Genomic DNA, 24,133 nt, shown 5'->3' with positions numbered 1-24,133 from the left:
TTCCTACCATCATACGGATACGGCTGGCCGTGGATTCTGGATTGCTCACGCAAATAGCCACCGTACCGTAACGCAAATATCTCATGAAAGTGTTGCATAGCCTTAGAGATTGCAAAGAGCACATCATGCCGTAACCCATACATTTTCATATAATTATTGTGGGAAACTCTATGCCGTAACGAAAGAGCTTTAAACAAACATTCTTGGCCGCAACTTGCTTCCAGCGCATCTCCAAGTCACCAGTGTCCGTCATGCTGGCGAACACTGGCGAAGATCGAGCGAACTTCAAAAAGGCAGATTGACGGCAAACATGAAACTGCAATCATTCTTTTTCGCTGTTTTCTTGTGGCACTGTCATCAACAGCAAGGATTCGCGGTGCTTTGTTAATTTGTTACACAAACAAACGCATAGAGTCATAGGGAGCAGTGCATTTTGTGTTCGTGAAAGCGTGAGCTCACTTTCGGTACCGTCGGCATTACTAGCGTCGCCTTCGCAAGCCGAGCGTACTCAACACCGCGCTTCACTATGACGGACTGCGACGATCCGGCGGACGCCGAGGCAGACGTGCTGAAGAGGCACCTATGTGGATTACGGAAGCAGGGCAGCGTGTGGACGGGCTACACGGAGTCCTCGGAGGCATTCACGGACTTTCTGCGTGACCTCGCCGAAATAAACATCACCTTTCGGACCGAGCACTCTGCCAAGCAAAGCGGTAATGTCACAGTGCACCTACAACAAGCTAGTCGGTCTAGTCGGTCGAGCCTTGAATCGGCGTGCTGCTAACCGGCTTAAGGGAGAATGTCTGACAATGTGGCCGGCGTAATTAACAAGGAAGTCCGATCAACGCAGTATTCGTTCCAGTTCCTTGAATCTAGCAGCTACTCCGTATAACTACTACCTTGCTCTGCAGCCGAGCTCGAGCGCTCTAGATGAAAGTGTGGACGACCGTACAGGGAAGGCTGGTGTAATACGTCTCTCTTTCATTCGCTTACTGAACTAGAATATAGTGCTTTCACCTTTCGTTTTGTCGCCACCATGCCAATACATCTTTAAACCACATATGAAGAAAAAAGTTTAACATCTGTTACACAAGGATTTCACTCTATCATACCCTTGGCACCTCGACAGATTAAACTTTCATTCATCTAACGGTACCTATTCCCACTTACGTAGGGAGACTGCTTCTGTCCAGTCGACGTGGAGACATTGTTGTGAACGACAACATTCCGTTCACGGTTTTGCGGAACTCAAAAAGAGGCTGCATCTTCGGCTGGGACTTGAAGAAATTGCAGGGCCTAGGAAGTAGCCAGGTAAGTCAAATCACGATTTCTCTGCAATAACAAAAGATGTGGATATCCTGTAAGATGATTAGCATTCTTTGGATACTTCAGGCACTTTGAGTCTGTCATGCTTCTTACACCAATCCAGTGACACAAATTGTCTGCTAGCTTGTGCCACTAAGTTTGTCCTAGTGGTCATGATGCTCATACGCAAAGCGTACAAGGCTGCACTCGGACTTCTCGACTGCACAAGCACCGACAAGTTCCTGGCCTTGGGAGTGCATAACACCCTGGAGGAAATCGCCGAGGCGCAGAGGACCGCTCAGCTCGCGCGGCTATCAGAAACAAGAACGGGCAGACAAGTGCTGCGTGACCTAGGCCTGGGACCAAAGGAAATGGGACCCGAAAATACAGAGGTGCCTGTACCGAACGCAATTAGTAGAAGGCTACGGGTATGTCCGGTGCCAAGGACTATGAACCCTGAGTTCCTCAAAGAGCGGCGGGCGGCGAGGGCCAAGGCACTCATCGATCTCCATGCCAAAGACAGGGGTGCCGTGTTTGTGGACGCGGCAGAGTATCCCCATGACAGAAAGGCATTCGCCGCTGCAGTCATTGGGGCATCGACCGGTGCAACGAGAACAGCTGCGAGTGTGCGGACTCGAGGCGCGCATCAAGCCGAGGAGGTGGCCATTGCTTTGGCCATCGCCGACCCCGAGTGCACGACTGTGCTCTGTGATTCTAGGACGGCAGTGAAAAATTACGCCAGAGCAAGGGTGTGTGGTGAAGCCGCGCGTGTGTTGCGTGTGGTCGATCTCGCGAGTGAAAGTCGGTGTGTGGTGATAAAGTGGTTTCCGGCCCACATGGGCAGTGATGTGTCGGATCGCGGCAACGCTATCCACAACGAGACGGTGAACGCGGCGGCGCGAGGACTAACCAACCGTGCCGCTGCTACTACAGCCGACCCGTTGTGGTGGTGGGAAACCAAGGACAAAATGACTTCCTATAACGAAATTGTGAAATGGTACCGACTGGAGCGAAGGACTATGCCGCCACCTCATCCGGGCTTGACCCGTAAGGAGGCGGTTTTATACCGACAACTTCAAACGGGGTCATTATTCACCCCGGTGCTGATGAAGCACGTGTGTCCAAGTGTTTATGAAAGTGATCTGTGTTGTGTGTGCCGAAAGGAAAGAGCCACTGCAGCTCACATCCTTTGGGACTGTGCTAAGAATCCGCATGAACCTGCAACAATAACAACGATCCCGCCGTGGCTCGAGGCCGCAATGAGATGCTATGCCCAAGATGTCCAAACCCAGGCCGTCCAGCAGATCTCGGCGGCCCTCGAAAGGCAACGACCGAGCGAAACCGGAGGGAGGCTGCCACCCCAAAAGAGGGGCAGGCGCGGTCGACCAAAGGGAATAGTGCGGCCGCGGCCGAAGTAGAGGCGCCACACGTCGCGAAGACGTCATGGCCGTGTCACGGTAACGCCTCCCTAACAGGGGAAGGCTAACCGTTCTGCAGGCTTTCAAAACAAAGTTTCCTCACTCACTTACTCACTCAGTGGTCATGATGCAGTTGTGGTCGTTCCAGCATTGTTATCTGACTCGTCATGCTGTCAGCATCACATTATCATCATCATACAGTTGCTGTCGCCCCATCGTCACGCTGTACCACTGTCATCATTTCAGAAGCGGCATCCCATTGTCATCATACTGCTGTCATTCGTCATTCCATCAACGTCAGTTCTTCATATTTCCACCATAATCATTCTGTCATTTAATTGTGATTATGGTGCCATTGTCATGTCATCGTCGTCATTACGTCGTTATCATGGTCATTCCATTGTCATCATTCCAGCTTCATCAAACAATTCACCGGTCATCTTCACGCTGTATCGTCATAGTTATCGTCACGCTATCATCGTCGTACACTCGTCCTCACATTGTGGTCGTGCCATTGTCGTCACGCTGTCGTTGTTATACCATCGTCATCATTTCAGAATCATCACCATGCACTTTTTCTTGCTGTGCTGGCTTCTGCTGGCCTCACTTCCTTGCAGCCTTGCTTCCAGTCCCTGAACCTTTTCCTGTAGTGAGAAAGATAATCATTAAGGCTACTTGAAAGAGACTTGCAGTGTCGAGACCCTCCATGATACTGACAACATGCCCTTAAACGCACTTCATGTCGCAACTGTCACAGCAACAGTGACGCGCTATCACACCACCCGATATGAGACAGCTCTGATTTGCAGCCACTTCACAGCTGCCAACAGTACCTTCGAGCAATGTTCGTGCCGGTTCATTCAGCTCCCTACTTGACAGTTGCAGGTATGTTTCTGAGCTGACATCAGATGAGCTCACAGGCCTGGTTTTCATTTCTGCTATTATGGGAACATGCAGCTTCTTACCGTGGACACTGCAACCCACTGCTCCATTTCCAGAATCTGCTGTTGGCTCAAACTCGATGCCTAACCACATGCAGCTGTTACAGCCACCTGGGGGACTACTCGAGCAATTCTCGCTGCTCGAACATTCTGAAGCAAAGCTTTCTTTGCCTTTTCCTTCAATTTTTCCACTGCTGCTGCTGCTGTCGCTGTCTTTGATGCTAGATTGGGAGGTGGTTCAGAGTGTGTATATACATGGCAGGAGTACGGCAGAGAGGAAGGACGACATGAGAAACTCGTTTGGGCCTTTCAGTTGTTACCACAATGCCCTGTTGACTGCTGTTATTATCCGTGGCCCCCCACAAAGGCATTGCAGAAAATGCAGCACTTGCCTTTATACTAATGCACAGCAGCCGAGAAGGGAGCTAAATAAAATGGTAGAGAGGAGGTAGGGAGAGGATGTAGAGAATCGGTAGAGCTGCTTTCACGAAACAAGTGAATAACAACCTTGCCACTCTTCGCTAGCAGCTCACATACATGGGGGGGGGTGACAGGAGAGGGGAACAACAATGTAAGAAGGCAAGGAAATGCTACACTACTGCTACTGCATTTCTGCTATTTCTGAAAAATAAACACTGTGCAAATTTGTCAAGCGAACAGCTGAAGCAAGGCGTGTTCATGCAAAGACACATCAAAGCACCGTAGTGTTTAGGCGACACTACGGAAGTGGCTGCACGTAGTGTCGCACATAGTCATGCCAACAATTCGTTGCCTGCCACAGTAGCTCTGTGGTTATGGCGTTGCTCGAGGTCATGGGTTCAATCTCAACCGCGGCAGCTGTATTCCGACAGGGGTGAAATACAAGAATGCTCGTGTACTTAGATTTAGGATCACATTAAAGAACCCAAGGGAGCCAAAATTTTATCTGGAGTCCATTGCTATGGCATGCCTCACAATCAAATTGTGGTTTTAGCATGAAATCATCATCATCATCAGCCTGGCTATGCCCACTGCAGGGCAAAGGCCTCTCCCATACTTCTTCAACTACAACGGTCATGTGCTAATTATGGCGATGTTGTCCCTGCAAACTTCTTAATCTAATCCGTCCACGAGGGTTGCAATGTGGGCTTGTTGGTAATGCATCTTCTGTCCACCTAACTTTCTGCCGCCCCCTGCTACGCTTCCCTTCCCTTGGAATCCAGTCCGTAATCCTTAATGACCACCAGTTACCTTCCCTCCTCATTACATGTCCTGCCCATGCCCATTTCTTTTTCTTGATTTCAACTAAGATGTCATTAACTTGTGTTTGTTCCCTCACGCAATCTGCTCTTTTCTTATCCCTTAACGTTACACCCATCATTCTTCTTTCCATAGCTCGTTGCGTCATCCTCAATTTAAGTACAACCCTTTTCGTAAGCCTCCACGTTTCTGCCCCGCAGGTTAGTACTGGTAAGACACAGCTGTTATATACTTTTCTATTGAGGGATAATGGCAACCTGCTGTTCATTATCTGAGAATGCCTGCGAAACGCACCCCAGCCCATTCTTATTCTTCTGATAATTTCAGCCTCATGATCCGGATCCGCCGTCACTACCTGCCCTAAGTAGATGTATTCCCTTACCACTTCCAGTGCCTCGCTCCCTATCGTAAACTGCTGTTCTCTTCCGAGACTGTTAAACATTCCCTTAATTTTCTGCAGATTAATTTTGAGACCCACCCTTCTGCTTTACCTCTCTAGGTTAGTCAGCGTGCATTGCAGCTGGTTCCCTGAGTTACTAAGCAAGGCAATATCATCAGCGAATCGCAAGTTACTAAGGTATTCTCCATTAACTCTTATCCCCAATTCTTCCCAATCCAGGTCTCTGAATACCTCCTGTAAACACGCTGTGAATAGCATTGGAGAGATTGTATCTCCCTGCCTGAAGCCTTTCTTTATTGGGATTTTGTTGCTTTCTTTATGGAGGACTACGGTGGCTGTGGAGCCGCTATAGATATCCTTCAGTATTTTTACATACGGGTCGTCTACACCCTGATTCTATAATGCCTCCATGACTGCTGAGGTTTCGACTGAATCAAACGCTTTCTCGTAATCAATGAAAGCTATATATAAGGGTTGGTTATACTATTCCACACATTTCTCTGCCACCTGATTGATAGTGTGAATATGGTCTATTGTTGAGTAGCCTTTACGGAATCCTGCCTGGTCCTTTGCTTGACAGAAGTCTAAGGTGTTCCTGATTCTATTCGGAATTACCTTAGTAAATACTTTGTAGGCAACGGACAGTAAGCTAATCGGTCTATAATTTTTCAAGTTTTTGGCGTCCCCTTTCTTATGGATTAGGATTATGTTAGCGTTCTTCCAAGATTCCGGTACGCTCGAGGTCATGAGGCATTGTGTATACAGGGTGGCCAGTTTTTCTAGAACAATCTGCCCACCGTCCTTCAACAAATCTGCTGTTACCTGATCCACCCCAGCTGCCTTCCCCCTTTGCATAGCTCCCAAGGCTTTCCTTACTTCTTCCGGCGTTACTTGTGGGATTTCGAATTCCTCTAGACTATTCTCTCTTCCATTATCGTCGTGGGTGCCACTGGTACGGTATAAATCTCTATAGAACTCCTCAGCCACTTGAACGATCTCATCCATATTAGTAATGAAATTGCTGGCTTTGTCTCTTAACGCATACATCTGATTCTTGCCTATTCCTAGTTTCTTCCTCACTGCTTTTAGGCTTTCTCCGTTCCTGAGAGCATGTTCAACTCTATCCATATTATACTTCCTTATGTCAGCTGTCTTACGCTTGTTAACTTTGAAAGTTCTGCCAGTTCTGTTCTTGCTGTAGGGTTAGAGGCTTTCATACATTGGTGTTTCTTGATCAGATCTTTCGTCTCCTGCGATAGCTCACTGGCGTCCTGTCTAACGGAGTTACTACCGATTTCTATTGCACATTCCTTAATGATGCCCATAAGATGTCGTTCATGTCTTCAACACTAAGGTCCTCTTCCTGAGTTAAGGCCGAATACCTGTTCTGTAGCTTGATCCAGAATTCCTCTATTTTCCCTCTTACCACTAACTCATTGATCGGCTTCTTATGTACCAGTTTCTTCCGTTCCCTCTTCAAGTCTAGGCTAATTCGAGTTCTTACCATCCTATGGTCATGAATAAAGGAAAAATCAGACATCCACCCGTTGCGGGTTTCCGCAGAACTACTACGTCATCCTATGGTCACTGCAGCGCACCTTGCCGAGCACGTCCACATCTTGTACGATGCCAGAATTAGTGCAGAGTATAAAGTCTATTTCATTTCTAGTCTCGTCATTTGGGCTCCTCCATGTCCACTTTTGGCTATCCCGCTTGCGGAAGAAAGTATTCATTATCCGGATATTATTCTGTTCTGCAAACTCTACTAATAACTCTCCCCTGCTATTCCTAGGGCCTGTGCCATATTCCCCCACTGACTTGTCTCCAGCCTGCTTCTTGCCTACCCTGGCATTAAAGTCGCTCATCAGTATAGTGTATTTTGTTTTTACTTTACCTATCGCCGATCCCACGTCTTCATAGAAGCTTTCGACTTCCTGGTCATCATGACTGGATGTAGGGGCGTAGTACGACCTTCAATTCGTACCTCTTATTAAGTTTCACAACAAGACCTGTCACCCTCTCGTTGCTTCTTCTTACGGTGCTCTGACTTCAAAAAAAAAATCACAGATTTTTCCAGGGGAGCAGTGGGCCGTAGTAGAGGCCCAGCAGTGGCCAAATCGGGCGTCTGTGCCCACTGTTTCACCTCTTTTACTGCACTGGCAGCCAGCGTCCAAGTGTAGACAAACTTGACTCCACTCCGCTATGCTGGCACGCTTAGGGACAAACGCTTACAACAAGCGCTAAAAAAGCTCCTCTGAAGTGCCTAGGGAGTCACATACTCAAGGAGCAAAAGCCCCCAGATTTTCTCTCTCGCGCCCACTCTTACTCGCGTCTGCGCACAAACGGCTGGCGATCCCTCAAATGAACGCCTCATCGGTATGGGCACGGCACCGAAATGATGTTGATGTGGCTTCACACACAAACACACAGAGCGCTTGGAGACCATTCTGATCTCTGAGGCTTGTTGTTCTGTCAGGCTGCCCGATGGAGACGATGCACCGCCGTGTTTGCGCGACAAAAAATGGAAACACTACGCGTTAGCCGATACGTACGAAATAACCTGGTACGGTTTATGCGGATACAAAACACATTATGTTCAATGGCCGCTGAGTCAGGGATTTCACTTTACTACTTTTAAAACGAAACTACTGTTTAAGCGGGTACGGTTTAACGAGGCTTTACTGTATTACGACGACAGTGAAAATTAGTCCATATATAATTGCTATCGCAATAAAGTGCCCCTGAAATGCATTCTTAGTTTTGCTGAGGTGGAAAAGAAGAAACTTGGTCGCTGCTTGTCACAGTTGCATACAAATGGGAGAATAAGCACTCATTTCAAAGAGAAACAGTTATGCATTTAATCATGTATACGAACACCATATACAGTATTCATCTAGCAGTTGTATAGTCGCAGCTCTAAGTTCTCAGCAATGCGACAAAGTTCTCACGCCTGTATGAAGCAAACGTTGGTACAAATCTTTGACAATGATTATCAAGCTCTGTGATGGCTTTCTGGAATTCTGCTGGATTACCATGGCAGTTTATTTTTCCACTGCAAAATGCCATGGTAATGCAACAGAATTCCAGGAAGGTATCATCGACTTAAATACTTGACTATGACTTCTACTGGAACATCTTTTCTTTCCCTTTGTTTAGGGTGCTCTCACATTATTTATCTCATTATGCCTGTGCAGGTGACAGAAGCAGAGCAGTTGGCAGAAACTTCACCGCAGAAGAAAAAGAAGCTAGGCTGTACTGCCGTGATGCGTGTGAAGCAGGTGGAGATGTACCCAGAATACAGGGTAAGCAAACTTTTGCAATGCTCTTGATAACAAGACTGAGGAGCCCAGTAAGATTCTTGCTCACCCTTTGGGCCGAAGAGTTTCCAACAGAATGACAAATTCTTACAGAAATAGTTCTGTCTAACCTTCATGCTGGTGGCTTCAGAAGTTCTTGTGGCATTGTTTATTATGTTTGTCTTGTAAAGTTCAAAGTAATCATTTCTTATATGCGTAAAGGCAATAAGTCTCTGTACGCAAGCATAATCATCGTGAATCCTAGCTTTTATAATGCAATAGTCTGTTCAGAATGATAAATTTTGCAAACTCGCAAAGGCACCATGTTTGTGCACTAGGGCCAGAGTTTCCCTGGTACTTTTTTGTAGGAAACTATGCTTTGGGCCATCCTTTGCACGCAAGTTCAACACTCGCCAAAAAGTGACTTGTGATAACATGACATTGCCTATTTTAGAGGAAAGCTCTGTGTGCTGGCCCATTAATTTTTGATAGTGTTTAATGGGTATTGGTACGTAATATTTTATTTATATCTTAGATAAAATTATTTAGCATAAAGAAAAGCAAACCCGCACATAAAATAAAGACAGATTCAAGACACTTTGTGAATTCACAGGCTATGCTTCTGAATACAGTGTCGAACCAAGAGCATTCTTGTTCTGGTTTTCGTTCTCATTCAGTGAAAATGTTTCATTTTCATTTCAACTCTTCAGGAAGAAAGTGGTAGTTCAAACTTGTTTAGGTGATGGATGTTCATTTATAACACTAGAAAAACTGCTGGAAAACAGCATGAATTTATTTTATAGCAATGTAAACTCATCAGTACTCCTGAGGACATAAAAAGGCTAAAACTTAAGGCATGCGTGCTGTTCTTCATAGCTCAAGTATGTTACAAGAAAATCCCATTCGAGAAACATGCATCAGGAGTAATACATCAGAAGCATTGTGCGATTTATATTGCACACACTTCCGTTTACATACCAGTGTGCTCTAAAGCAACTGCCTAGCTAGAAAGTGCTTCATGTCAGCGAATGTGTACACTGTAAGTTTTGTCGGACGATCCCACCGCTGTTACCAGTTGTAGGAGTTGTCGGACGGTCTCGCCGCTGCCCCCATTTGTAAGGGTTGAAGGTCATAGAGAAGAACTTGGGAGGAACTAGGTGAACAGGGTTTATTTAGATTATTTGCATTTGAACATGGGATACATTTACAGTCTAGCGTGACTCCCAAATGGAGCCCGCAAGACGAAGCATACAGCAAACGAGCACACAGCTCACGAGTATATTGACGAGCACCGAGCATGACGACGAGCACACTCTAGCCGCCGACAATAGCTGGTTATATCCACTTCATGTTCCCTAGATCCCTAGGTGAGGCAAAACGTTCGACGTCATCGTAAGCAAGCCACCTCTCTGCGGGACGGTTTACACACACATGTACGCACTTTCACTGCACTCGGAGCTGACCTTTGCAACGCGGCCATCGTGTTGTCCATTTTCCGGCGTCCCCGTAGCCAGGTGATCACGCCCGACCCCAGTCGGTGCCTCTAAATTCGAGGGTGGACCTCGCACAGTGGCGTCCGCCGCTGCCCATTGTCTGGCGTCTTCAAAGGCCCATGAAAAGGCACCGCAAGGCATCTCCTTCCAGGAAATCCCCTTGCTTCAGTCAAACCGTGAAGGCGTTGGCGATTTCACTAACAAGAGCTGATCGCGTTTAGTCATGCGGCGCCGAGGGGTTGTTGACGCGGCACCTCGCGGCCCCTGCGAAATGAGTCACCGCAGCAGATGTTGAAGGCTTCCATGGTATCTTCGGGGAAGCTCGCCACGCTCGCAGCTGGCTGCGAAAACTTGTATGTTGCCACCTCGGCAGGCCATTCCTAACAACACCTAGCATACCTGCCGACTCTCTGAAATTTGTTGTGAAGTTTCTGCTATTGCATGCGTGCTCTTCCAATTTTTTCAAAAAATGTTTGCTAAAAAGTTACGAAGGTGCTGAAAGATGAGGCTGCGCAAAATTGCAGTAAATGTACTCAAAGAGGTTGCAGTGGTACCTTCGCTGCCCTCTTTTGGCAGCACAACATACTATATGGTAGAAGGGCACTTGCTTTGAACAAGTTTATTCAGACAAGTTCCTGAAGCAGACTGAATTAGCAACAGCAAGGTTGCTGAAAAAGTAACTGTAATCTAAAAACTGTGTGTTGCTTGTCCGTCTCTGCTGTTTCATTTGCTGCTCCTTGCGTGTTCCGTCGACAGAAGTAAGTCATTGGGAGTAGTGTTCCATACCCACAAAAGGCGTGTCCTCATGGAAAACATTAAAAAAGACATGTGCTAGCCCCCTCTGCTTGTCGTGCCTGTGAATTTTTACTAATTTTCATGTTTACGGGTTGGCAGGTATGATAAAGCTGTTCCACCACAGAAGAAATATTTGGTGGTCACCAATTTCAAATGATCACCAGTGTATTATTAACACGCCTGCCTTCTGATGTGCCATGCTGAAAACCACAATAGCGGTTCTGCCACTCCTAGAATGACCACAAGCTTGTTCGCATATACAAATGAGGTAGCATTGTTGAACCATAAGTGCAGGCAGTGCATGGATGAAAAGCTCCGAAGAAGGTGGCCAACCCAAACCAAAAGCCTTTTTTTAGCCTCCACAAAGACCCAATGTGTAATTTTTGATATGTTGAATTTGATGCCTAAAAACAGATTTAAGCGCTGGAAACCCAATGCAGAGCCCATACTAGCATTTTTGATATGTCGGAGGGAGTCTTCCGTTGTGGATAGTTCATTAAGTCAATTACTGATTATTTGATTGCCATACTAATTAATTTTTATCAGTTATTCATTCACTGTTTTCTTCGTACTGTTGTACTGTCCATGGCCAGAAATAAACATGAACAAGTTGTTTTAATTTTCTTTCATGTAAAGTGGTGTTTGAGCTTTGTGGGATTAAAACGATTACCATAAGATCCTGAGTGATGACCCAGCCCCGAAAGATGACCCACCCCTGTTTTTCGCACAATTTTGTAGTTTTTCCGAAAGAACGTTAGATAACCCACCCCTGACAATACCATTCCCATCATTCATAATGCTCAAAAAGCCGAGCGGCCGGATTCCTCTGAAGGTGCTTGCCCTCAGTATTCCAGGTGTAATGCTTCAAATTTCAATGACATTCGTACAAACCCTGTAATCTTGTAATTTAGAAACTGAGAAAATATTTAGCTTGCTTAATATTACGATTCTTGTTTTTTGTGGTATGCTCGCTCTTTCTTTTTCTTATTTCTGTTCCGTGTTTTGCGGTTACTCTGTTAGCGGCGTACAAGTTAGGCCCAGCAGCATACTTGGCCCTATAATGTCACTTCTGGGCTCAAGCACTCACGTTTGTATCTTATCGGCTCCAAGGTTTCGTATACTATGGATCAGAAGATGGAGAGATTCATGAGCAGCTTGCTTCAGCGGTCCCCCCTTCTGCTACCCTGTCAACCACGTCGAACACCGTGCATGAAGAGGTTGTCGACCTTTCGTTTGAAAGTGACACTGACTGTTCATTTGATGGTTTTGACGACGAATGAATTCAGTCATAATGAACGCATGTTCATCCTTTGGCTGCTATACATTCTTCAACTTTTTTTTACTACACACTGAAACTTATCCCACCTCATACTTTCACTAGATTTTCTCTCGGGATTTTATGGTAGCTTTCTTTGGCTCTTTCGGCCCTTTTTGTATTAGGTCGGTGGTACAACGGTGGTTGGACTTAGGGGATGAAAGGGGAGAAAATGCGCCATGAGAAATGGTGTGTACTCTGAGGCAACCAAGTTGATAAGAGGAGCAGGGAGGGGCGAGTGGATGGGGGAGACTGATGTGCGTGAGCTCTCAAGTAATCAATTGGGGGGGGGGGCGCACATTGTGGCTCATTAGCTTGCTGGCTTGTTCGTCGCAAGAAGGTGAGGGAAAGGGTGTGTGCTTTCAGTCAAGTGAGCAGTGGGGAGGAACTAAAGAGGAGAGGGGAAGCTGTCGCTTGCTCATTCATCACATGTCTCACTTGCTGCCAAGTGGTGGCCATTCCATCTTGGATAATGCGGTGGACGAGTATCAGTAGACAACCTCACTTCAAGATTCTGCCAACGCCAGCGCTTGTCTTTCCCCTACCGGAGCAAGGCGAACTTCACTTCGCTTGCTGCACCCTGCTCGCGTTGCATGTGGCTGCTTTTAATGAGAAACCATTATTCGGCCTATTAGACGAAAATCTGGTGGCGGGACTGAAAGACGGTACCAAAAATGGCCAACGCTGCAAAGAGCAAATAACGTATAAAATGCTCAGAGCACATTTCTCAGGGAGGTTCCTGTAAAGAAAAGTAAATTGGTGCCTTTGAAAAGAAAATTTGGTAAATTTGGGTCTGGGTGGGAATCGAACCTGGGCCTCCAGGGTGCGAGATGAGCTCTTCCCCGACGCCACGGCGCCTCCACAGTTCTGGCTGACTAAAGGTGTGCCTAGTGTGTGCCTTGTTGGGCATGTGATGGCACAGCCGTAGGGGAGGAGGTGGTGCCACATCATGAGTGTATAAAAATCAGCAGCGTGTTACACTCCTGTAACACGTGAACATGAAAGCCTGATGCACACGTGGTAAGGCATTAAATTATCCAATTGGAGGGGTCAGACTTCTTGCAAGACATAACGAGCCGCAGTGTGAAGTAAACGTATTGCTCTGTAGGTCGGTTTCCTCAGTGGCATGTGAGCACCTAATGCACTATCTAACGGTTCTTTCATTCTTTCTTTCCATATTTTCCCTTTCTTTCTTTCGTTCTTTCTTTCTTTGTTCTTTATTTATTTCCTTCGTTCTTTTTTTTTCATGTCTTCATTCATATACAGTCATTGCATCTTTGACTGCTTAGGGTGTATAAGCCATTCCAGATTATTTTTTTACGAGGGTGAGCCACTGCTGATGATGATATTTTTTGTACCACTCATCAACTTTTTTTAAACCACTCGACTTGATGATATTTTTTGAACTGCTCGACTAGACACCACTTTTTTTTCGGTAGAAGCCACCGGAACAAGCCACTTAAGGCTTTCACCTTAAAATAAAAAGCATGAATGTTCAAATGAACGCTGCTCAGCGGTCCTTCGAGTTATGAACTCCTCGTGGGCAAGCGTGCATGTTGAGATGCTTGGCGCATTTTGATTTGGCCTTACTGAGGCCCAGTTTGAATGTTGGCAAGAGGTTGCGCAGACAAGGAACACGTGGAAGATGACATTTCTCCAAAGCTACTATAATGCTTTTGCATTTCCACACGTAAGCAGTCTTAAGTGTGTCTTCAAAATTTTTTTATTCAAGTGAAAAGGTAAACATTGGTTGAAGGAGGAATGTCTCCTGAGCTAGCCTTTCAACAATGGGCCTTTTCTTTGTCCAGGCAACAACTGCCACAGATGCTTGATGAAAACGTGCAGCCGTGAAATGGCTAAGTGGGTGTGTAGAGTATGGTGACAGAACTTAAAGTGTTCAAAAATGGGAGTGTAGCGTTTGGTTGCATTGGGAACGGAGAATGGGAGGAGGTGCAGCTCATTCTTCTAGTCGTAGATTATACAAAATAGATGAAAAGCTTCACCTGTAAGCAGGCCGTGTCAATCCCAGGGGCCTGATTTATTGTGAAAAACAGGCGGGAGATATATTGTTTTGACAGTAAGAAAATGAACAATCAAAAAATTTGGAAAATGAAAAAGGTTAGCAGATATTGAGCTGCATGAATAGACCTGTATTACATGTGTACACATTGCTTTCATTTCATGTTCGCTCTACTTAATCTGCGCTGGGTAGCACATGGCCATGGGTTCGATTCCCTGGCATGGCAGCCGCATCCCGATAGAGACTTAATGCAAAGATGCCTGTATACCGTGCCTTGGGTGTGCACTTAAGAACCCTAGGTGGTAAAAATAAATCCAGAGGCCTCCACTACAGCGTCCTTCATAGTCCACTTCGCAGTGTCTGGACATCAAAGCCCACAATTTACTATAACCGAAGAATTTTTACACTGCTGTGCACTGAAAGAACCGCACAGCATTAAGTATATTTGTCACATGCAGGACAGCAGAGAAAAATAGTGTGAATGATCTGTTCATGTTGTGTTGAGACATTCACATTGTAAAAATGAACACAGTATACAGAGTGACAGTAATTAAATCAAAGCCTTCCGGCATTGAAAGTGCGGAGTGTGAATTCAACAGAATGTGCATAAGACCAATAAAAACCCACAGTCCCACAGTCGCTGCAGGCTCCTGAGAGTGGACATGACCTCCTGCTGACTCAAATAATTTTATTTTGAAGCGTTAAATTGCCATAAGGGCTTATGCTTAACTTCAGTTATGCCACAGTCGCAGTTCATTACTCGAAGAAAAAGAAAATAGAAATGATGCATACATGCATTTTTTTCATCACTAGCTTTACGCCGTCGACTTAACAGAACAAGACTAGCTGTGCTTTCATAGCACTTGAAAGGCAAAGATAAATGTTTCAGTTTGATTCAGATTGGCGGGCGTACATGTCCTTCGACATGAAGCACTTGTGGCAAGCCGTCACTGTAGCGTTTATGCCTGCAGTTTGGCGTGCACAGTAAATCACGCTGCCATAGTGCAGCGGAATGGAGGTACTCGCTGCACTCCCGGTTGTTTTAGAATTTTAGCTGTAGATGACATCCGCCAATGACACCGCAGTGCCCCTCAGTGCTGTGGATGTCATAGCTAATTCTCACCCACAAAAACTGCGCCGCAGACACAAGTGAGCGTTCTATCGAACGCTGACAGTGTTAACGCCAACTCATCAAGCAGACCAAGAAGTTGACATGTTCGCTCTCCATGGCTTCCATGAATTAACTCTGGGAAGGCGAGGGAAGGCGCCGAGCAAAAGGGCGCTTGCTCTTGGAAAATCGAGTTGCGGCGATGGGTAGCAAGGGGCAAGTGCCACTTGCTCGTTCATTTGTTAGTTCATTTGGGCTATTCGCCTACTTTGAAAATCGTTGTTGATGGTCTTTGCATAGTCTTTTTTAGGTTTCAGTCTGTAGTGAAAAAAATTGTTTTTGTTGTGGTTTGGTTCCAGTCTGCGCAAAAATAATGCTTTAGGCCTAGCTTTAGTTTAGTATCCTGCTCCTGCAGTGCAAGTGTCATGCCGTACTTATTTTCTGGAGTATATGTTGCTGATTCCTTTTTTTTTTTGCTTGGATGATAAATGAATGCTTTACTGCTAGTGGCATTTGCATATGAGCTCTTTAAGCAGAGATCTTGACTCCTTGTTTAGGGGTTGGTTTGTTGTTTTAGACAGTGTTACCCAGGCAGTTAGTGCTGCAACTCTTCCAAGTTAGCATCACGGAACTAAACATGTGCGCCATTCGTCCATGAGTTCACAAATGCGAGAAGAATGCACTAGGCCTCCTTTTCCACCCTTCACAGTCCTTCCAGGACCACCAGCTGTTGCACACACACGTGGATCTCCTACACGGGCTGTAAAATATAATAGGAATCTTACAATTGTGGATGCTTGGGTTTCCGCTAATACCAAGAGCATAAAAACACAGACGCAGAGATAAACTCCACAGCGCAGAGCACAGTGGTCTCTGTCTCTGTTGTTTTGTTGCTCTTGGTTTCGGTTATAAGTTTAACTTCTAGTGGACACAGTCCGTGCACATTACAAAAGAAAATAAGCTGTGTTTCAATTCTCTGCATGCACATTGTCGCTTATCATACCTTTGGGTGGAACCATTTGCATTCTGTACAGTGGACTCTTTTTAAATGGAACCTCAAGGGACCAGGGAAATTGATTCCGTTTATCAGGAGTTCTATTTACTGAGAGACATTTCAGAGAGCATTGCGTGAATACAAAACCAACCAACCATGAGGATGGTGTTCCATTTAAGTGGCAGTTCCGTTTAAACAATTTCCATTTATCGAGATTCCACTGCACTTAGTTTTGTCCACCTTGTTCTAGCCTGCCCAGCATAGGAAAGTTCTTGAGTGCCCAGCTGGAGTGAACGCCAGTTTGTGTGGAACGTATGCAGCAGCTTAAACTCTGTTAGGTTCAACCTTTTAGCTACCCGCTGCTTGTGCTGTGACATCGTGATGACAGGTTAGCACCTGTTGTCACTCTGCTTAGGAATTGGGGCTACTTAAGAGAGGATTCTATGAGCTCTATGAGCTATGTTGCGAGCATTTGTATGTTTCTCATGTGCTTAAGTGCAGTCTTGCTCTTTTCTTTTTTCTCTTCAGATAAACCTTCCAAAGGACCGACCACAGCATGAACATAACGCTGCTTCAAAACAGCAGATCTCCCGCTTGAAACTTGCACTCCAAGAAGAGGGCAGCACTGAAACTGTGCTCCGTTGGAAACGATTTTACATCTCTATGACGGACATCAACAGTCATTGCAATCATGATATATCTCGGTGTGTACGACCTACACAACCTGTCCAACCGCAACTAGCTACAAAAATAGTTGAGCTTGTTCGTCAAGGCGTGACAGCAGTGAAAGCAATGGAGAGTCATCTAAAGTGTTATGTTAAAGATGTCTTATTTTCAAACAAGCAAAGTCCCCCTCTTTCATCAAGAGATTATTACCCAAGCGAGAGGGACATACGAAAATATATTCGGCAGGCACTTCGGGAATGCAGGTTTAATTCCACTGATCAAGACAATCTAGCAAAATATACGGAAGAGCTTCACGTGAAGACACCAACAACAAACTGTTTTTTCCGTTCCTGTAAGATGAGGCATGAAGAGGACAACCAGCTGCTTCAAGTGCAGCATGATAAAACTGACTGGGACATTCTAGAGTCTGTAGCACAGGATTGCCAAAGTACGCTACTGTTTTGCATCCAAACTGACTTTATGAGCGAACTATTGCTAAAATACAGCAGCAATGTTGGGTACCTTGTTGCAACCTACAAGACAACTGAATGTGCACTTCCACTATTCTTCATTATGGTAAAGACCACCGGCTGCTACGCTGTGGTAGGTGCTTTCGTTGTCCAGTTTGAAACGGCCGAGTGCATTGGACAAGCGCTAAGTATTTGGAGAGCTTGGAACCCGGATTTTAACCCCAAGTTTTGGATGGTGGACTTGAGCCAGGCTGAGATCACAGCTCTTTCCAATGCTTTCCCCTGTGGGCGTGCCATCATCTCAGATTCTCACAGAGAAGAGGCCTGGCGTAGGTTTTTCTCGACTGAGCAAAATGATGTTGCTGATGTTCCTGCTGTCAAAGCAATGCTAAGTCGAATAGTGGACAGCCAAAATGAGCAGGAGTTTAAGATAGCACTTACAGGTTTGGAAGAGTCGCCTCACTGGTTACAAAACCAGAAGCTGCAAAGGTACATCACTCACTGGCTCTCAGTGAAAGAACTGTGGGTTAAAATGTACCGACTTGACCTTCCTTATGAGCCTAACAACGGGGCAGACGTGAAGGCTTACTTGGAAAGAAGCTGTGGCCGCCCTAGCCTCTCGGAGCTTGTCAGAGCCTTGGTTGAGGTATGTTTCCCTGAGATGGAGGCCCAGTTCCTTAAGGCCAGTCTGAGCTCGTCTAGCTACCCGCTCAAGAAGATGTTCGAGTCCCCAGCAGTCTTGAAGAAAGAGCCGAACTTTGTTTCTCTCTCTATGACAGTGTCCACGCCCTCGGAACAATTTAGAGGATCACCAACAAAAAGTGATGCAGAATATATTACTCCAGACCTACAACAGCCTCCTCAGCACAGCCAGCACCATCTAACATCCGAGATCAGAACCCAAAGTAAAAAGATTGCTTCTAGACTGCACTACATCCATGATGATGCTGTACTGCAAGAGGTGCTTACAATGTTGACTGTGGCCAAAACACTCATTTGTGAAAACTTGGCCAACAACGATGTGGACATTTGAGGCTCATTTACAAACAGGCACATTGCAATAAAGAGGCAGCACACTGTTTAGGTAATGCTGGCAGTTTCGTAGGCATACTAAAAAAGTAAAGTTCAAATGATTAGGAAAACTTTCCAAGTGAGAATGTAGGGGAAATTGAGTTAATCGGTAGACACTGTGATGTCGATGCTAGGCTGAAGAAAATGGAGGCTTTCCAAGGTGAGCTTGTCAAACAGGTCGTAAGAAAACTACAAATTAGCTAAATATGGAGCATGATGCACGGAAGGTGCTGGAAAAAATTACTTCAGTCAGACAAGGAAAATCTGAACAGGGCTGCCATCGTGAACAAGAATGGTCGTGACAATCGAACACAGTCTCCTGATGGGACAGGAGAGGGAGTATCGGCAAAGCATGTGGAATGCACGCTACGTGGAGATGGGGTGCGGGAAAGAGCTGCACCTACCGCGATGCGGCCACAAAGAAAAAGCAGAAACGCAGGGGTCAGGGCCCCTTGTCAATTCCAAATCACACAGAAAAGGATGACGGAGGGAAGCAGGGAGAGGCCTCGGCGGTAGAAGAGAGTGAAAGGGTGATTATCACCGGCGACTGAAACCTGGCTAGATCCTCAGGCACAATTGTGGAGAAGGTGAAAGGTGACAAAAGAGTAGCGGTAGGGACATTTCCAGGTCAAACATTGGACATTGTCATGGAGCGAGCAAAAGCAATGCTCACAGAAAATGCCCATGGATGCAACCCTGTATTAGTAGCAGGTCGGCTAAATGACGTCCTAAACAGAAAAGGGACAGGACTAGCCCAGCGCTTGGTGAAAGGGGTAGACGGCCTGCGCGAGTTGTCCCCGCAGGTGCAGATCATGGTGTGCACAGTGCCGAGGTGCCTTTATGTGACAATAACGTACAAAGAGCCGTTGTGGCTGCTAATGAGGCTATATAGACAATGAGCCGAGAGAAAAGTTTCGAGGTTGTAGAAGTAAACAGGGAAGTGAGAAGCTGTAATGATTTCCAATGAGACGGCATACACTTCAATCACAGGCTTGGACGAGAAGTGGGCTGGCGACTTGCTGGTCGTGTGGTTGCTTTTTTGGCTGGCCCATGGGCGATCAGGAGGCCAGTGTAGGTAGCAATGAAGAAGGGCCCCTAGGGGAACCTCGGAATAGCATCGCCGTCAATAACAGAAAAAGGAAGAAAGGGAGAAAAAGAGCTCGCCATGCAATAGGCTACATAAACATGCAGGGCGGCAGAAGAAAGTAAAAGTGGGTAGAGATTCAGGAGCCATTAAATATAGAATAAGAGTGTATGCGTTTACAGAAATGCACCCTAGAGACTTGGAAGAACTGCCAGTGATTGAGAATTATGTTTGGGAAAAGTGTAACAACTAAATCAGAAAGAAAGTGAGTGGGAGTCTGAATGTTCATCTATCAGGGAGCCAAATGGAAAATAGTAAATTCAAAATGTCAAGAGCATCTTTGCTTATGATGCACAGTGAGTGGAAGGAAAGCTTGGCTGGGCGTAACATATTTGTGGACCAGAAATAATTGCTGAGTGAGAGTTAGTGAAATGTCTAAGTGCTGATATTAAGAGTTTTGGGAATGCTGCCGAAATTATCCCATTAAGTGACATGAATGCCCACATACAGGATCTAAATGGCTATACCAACAACAACAGGAAGTCAATGCTAGACCTTTGTGAGCAACATGACCTCATTATCGTGAATACAGGGCCTAAGTGTGACGGGCAGAGTACGTGGGAAATGGGAAACCGACAATCGACCATTGATTACCGTTTTATGACAGAAGGAATTCATAAGTTGAGAGAAATGGTAATTGACAAGGAAGAGTATAGCAGCACAGGGAGTGACCATAAACGCATCATTTTGAAAACGGGATATGTAGTTGAGAAAGAGAGCAAGGAGCACAACATGGCCAGTCCAAATTTGAACGCTGAGCAAATAAATATAGTCGCAAGAGTCGAGGAAGAATTTGGCAAATGGCTAAGCAAGAGTGGGAATATAGCGAGCTTCTAAGTGTAGTAATGACAGAAATACGGAAAGAAAAGCAACATTCTCGTTGGAAAGGAAAAAGAAACCGAAAAGCTGGTAGAACAAGGAGATATGAGAAGCGATCGCCGAACGACAGAAAGCATCCCGAGAGCACAGGCAGGCAAAAAAGCACAGCTGCCACAGCATGAAGTAGCCAGAAAATGGGAAATATACCGGGAGAAAAAAATATGTGGTTCGAATACTGGTTCAAGCAAAGATAAAAGGTGAAAGTGAATGTTGGTTGTCAGGAATACATGAGAAAAAGAAGGCCCCACCTAGAATATTTTGGAACTACATAAACTTATAGGGAGGAAGTCTGGAATGATACAACATATCCTAGTTGAAGATGGAAATAAACTGGAAGGGGATGTGGCATTAAATTACATATAAAAAATAACAGCTGAATCTTTCCAAGGCAATGACGAGGTTGTACTTGAAAAAAGAAAGCGTGAAATGGAACCAGATGGAAAAGGAGCTGGTGCTGACAAATTTGAACTGGACGAGCAGCCGAAGAGAAAATTCTGAAGCGAACAGCCTCAGGGCTTGATGAAGTTGCTGTTAGGCTGATTAATGGACTAGGTCCAAAAAGTAAGGAAGCTGTGCTGAAAGCAGTAGAAAAAAAAGTTTAAAAGATAGGCGACTACCAGATAGTTGGCGGCAAAGTATAATGACTTTAATTTATAAAGGTAAGGGGGAGAAATAGAATTCACTCATATAGACCGTTGACCATTACATCAGGTTAGCAATGCATCAGTTTAGCATTACATCATACAGGTTAGCAATGCAGGCAATCAAAGCTGCAAGCATGGGCAGAGAATAATAGCATTTTGAGAGAACTTCAGTATGGCTTCAGAATAGGTAGGCACCTGGATGATAAATTATTTGACCTAACTCAGTGTATTGAAATATCCAGAGTAGAAAGATCGTTATATGTGGCCTTTTTAGACATTACAGGAGCTATGACAACGTAGACCACATCCCTAACAACACCCCTGCTCTGGGGTATTTGAGGTATAATAAACAAATAAATAAAAAAACGTGCGATATTCTGGAAGGGGAAGGCTTGGGCAACGATTGTATACAGCTTTTAAGAGAAGACAAATGAAGCTGTGCAAGCTGGACAAACTTTGAAGCGAGAGAAGCTCGCAGTAAAATTAATTATGAAGAGTGACTGAAGAATATGGAAGAAAGTGAATGGGCTGGGATAGTGTTCAGGTATCGTGTACAGGAAAAACATTGATTCACAGTGGAGGAAAGGAACTAGGCGGCCACGGCGGCCGCATTTCGATGGGGGCGAAATGCGAAAACACCCGTGTACTTAGATTTAGGTGCACGTTAAAGAACCCCAGGTGGTCGAAATTTCCGGAGTCCTCCACTACGGCGTGCCTCATAATCAGAAAGTGGTTTTGGCACGTAAAACCCCATAATTTATTAATTTTTTTTAAAGGAACTAGGAAGCTTATTAGCAAGTATGTGACGTATGGTGAGCAACATGACAACAAAGAATGTCAAGCGGAAAGTCAGAGAGGCTGAGGTAATCTCATGGGTGGCGGAAATGGAAAAGAAACCTAGCTTCTACGAGTAACTACTTAAGAGGAAAAGATGAAATCAGGAAAGAACCAGTTTGTGATAAATTAAAGAGAAGCTCATTACTTTTAGAAACAAGATCAGGATCCCTTGGAACACACATATATAAAGCAAATATAAGAAGGAAGAAGAAGCATGTGCTTGCTGCGGTAAAGCTAGGGAATGTGAAGATATCTGCCCAGAGGTCGATGTAGGCATCTCTGGCCTCCTTGAAGCCCTTGGGTTTAGCAAGAGCAGGGGGAAAGCAAACATGTCCGCAATAGAGATTAGCAAGTGGCACTTAGAATATTGGTGGAAGATAAGTAGGGAAATGACAAACAATGGAGGCATGCAAAAACAAAGTTCACGATATGGGTTCAGAAAGCTTGGCTATAGAAATTCATCGTAGGTTTTCTTTCTTTCCTTCTTTTTTTTAAAGCATAGGTAGGACATAAGCAATAAAATAAGAGCTTGGTGGTGCAACCCACCGCCACGTTCCAAAGGGGATGCTCAGCATCCATCCATCCGGGTGGCTCCTAAGCATAACCACATTGAGATCCAGAAACAGTTGGCAGGAAAGCTAGAGAATGTTGTCCATCCGGAAGTGCCAACAGGGGAGCAGCCTTGCCAGAATGGAGGCTTCATTCAGTTCCTGGTGCAGCTTCTTGACTTGGTGTGCCAGGCATTTGGCCTAGAGCACAGTGGCCACATGCTGAGTTAGTGAGCCTGCCACCCACACGGGAGCTAGCTGACAGTCAAGCATGTCTCAAGTACCATCCGTGGTGGAGCTTGAGGAAAAGTTACGAGTGAGAAATTGTTAAAGAGGTGACAATGATGAGGATGTGGCTTGTCCAGATTGCGGCAGAGAAGCTGCATCTCATAGCCAGCAGTTCGAACACCACCCAGGATGTCCTTGCGAAGCTACCTGGCCTCATGGTGTTTATGGTAATGTTCAAGTGTGTGACCTGCCTTTGCTGCAGCAAAGCTGTGCTTCTGTGCAGGAGTGAAAGGAGAGGACGAGAACAAGAGTGGATTGCTGCTAAGAGACCAAATGATTGGCGTGCATGTTGTCACACCGTGCCAGTGTGTCAGTGACGATATGGTGTGTGTCTGCAGCTGTTACACTGATGGGCAAATATCCCTGCTGTTAGCTTGTGCACCGCTTCTGTTATACTGCCCAGCATGCAAAAACTGCTCATAAAATCCCATACACTGTCATCGTGTTAAAAGTGACCCCTGTTGTATGTAGTACTTTAATATATTTTCAGCATCATCAATCATAGTGGAAGAATTAAATGTCACATTTCGAGTGGGCTGGCCTACCTGTTGGTTTACTCTATCTCGGAAGGCGTCACTTTATCTGTGAACTTGACATATGATGCCACATTGCTTCATTCTTATGCTTAATGTGTTCTGATGAAATTTTTTTTGTGTTCACTTTATGCCTGTAGCACACAGCATTCAGCACTAGTCTCTTAGAGCACTATGCCAGCCGATTCCAGATTACTGTATAAGTTGATGTCAAATTGCTCTATAAAGCACAAGCACCAAGTTCAGTGGTGCAGAGTTATTAATGATTGCAACATTTCTACATTTTGTTACTTGACAGGAAGCGCAAGCTTTGACAGTGTACTCGAAAAAGAGGACCCCAACACACATTACAACACGAAGTTCAGACTGCATGCTATGGCACATTTCTCCTTGTTAAAAGCATCCCGTACAAAAAGAAGCTAGGAAGCCATGGCTATCTAGTGAGCTAATTAGAGGATCAAGGGTGAAAAAAGATAACTATTTGACAATATTCTTGAAAAGTAGCAACAAGAAAATTTAAGACACAAAGAAGTTTGAAATAGATTAGTCAGATCTGTATAAATCAAAAATGGTATATTTGACAATGATATATGCAGATGCAGCAAAGGAGCAATAAAAAAATCTGGAAAATATATGTATAATTGATCTAACAAACGTGCATCATTGACTGAAATGAGCTCAAATGGGATTGTACATAGAGAGGTGAGGCAATCATTAAAGTATTTAATA

The 24,133-nt window shown here is 45.2% G+C and overlaps 1 protein-coding gene across 3 annotated transcripts; it reads left to right on the top strand.

Moving 5' to 3' along the window:
• Positions 1-98: 98 nt before the first annotated feature.
• Positions 99-23,405, top strand: LOC126525163 (uncharacterized). Of its 3 annotated transcripts, none has more exons than XR_011893462.1 (5): positions 99-713; positions 1,175-1,311; positions 8,498-8,605; positions 16,853-21,791; positions 21,982-23,405. XR_011893462.1 is itself a non-coding variant. In XM_055067570.2 (5 exons), the coding sequence occupies exons 1-5, from the start codon at positions 527-529 to the stop codon at positions 23,186-23,188; spliced, it is 702 nt and encodes a 233-aa protein (XP_054923545.2). In that variant the 5' UTR covers positions 99-526; the 3' UTR covers positions 23,189-23,405. The 3 variants fall into 3 exon arrangements, 2 of the variants coding, with proteins under 2 accessions (XP_054923545.2, XP_050029174.2); XM_055067570.2 differs by having other exon boundaries at positions 16,853-17,028; positions 23,095-23,405; XM_050173217.3 differs by having other exon boundaries at positions 16,853-23,405.
• Positions 23,406-24,133: the final 728 nt, after the last annotated feature.

The sequence above is a fragment of the Dermacentor andersoni genome, chromosome 3 (assembly GCF_023375885.2).
Source record: "Dermacentor andersoni chromosome 3, qqDerAnde1_hic_scaffold, whole genome shotgun sequence".
NCBI classification, from domain to species: Eukaryota; Metazoa; Arthropoda; class Arachnida; order Ixodida; family Ixodidae; genus Dermacentor; species Dermacentor andersoni.
Note: the sequence above shows the minus strand (reverse complement) of the source record. Positions and strands in the feature narration are given on the sequence as shown.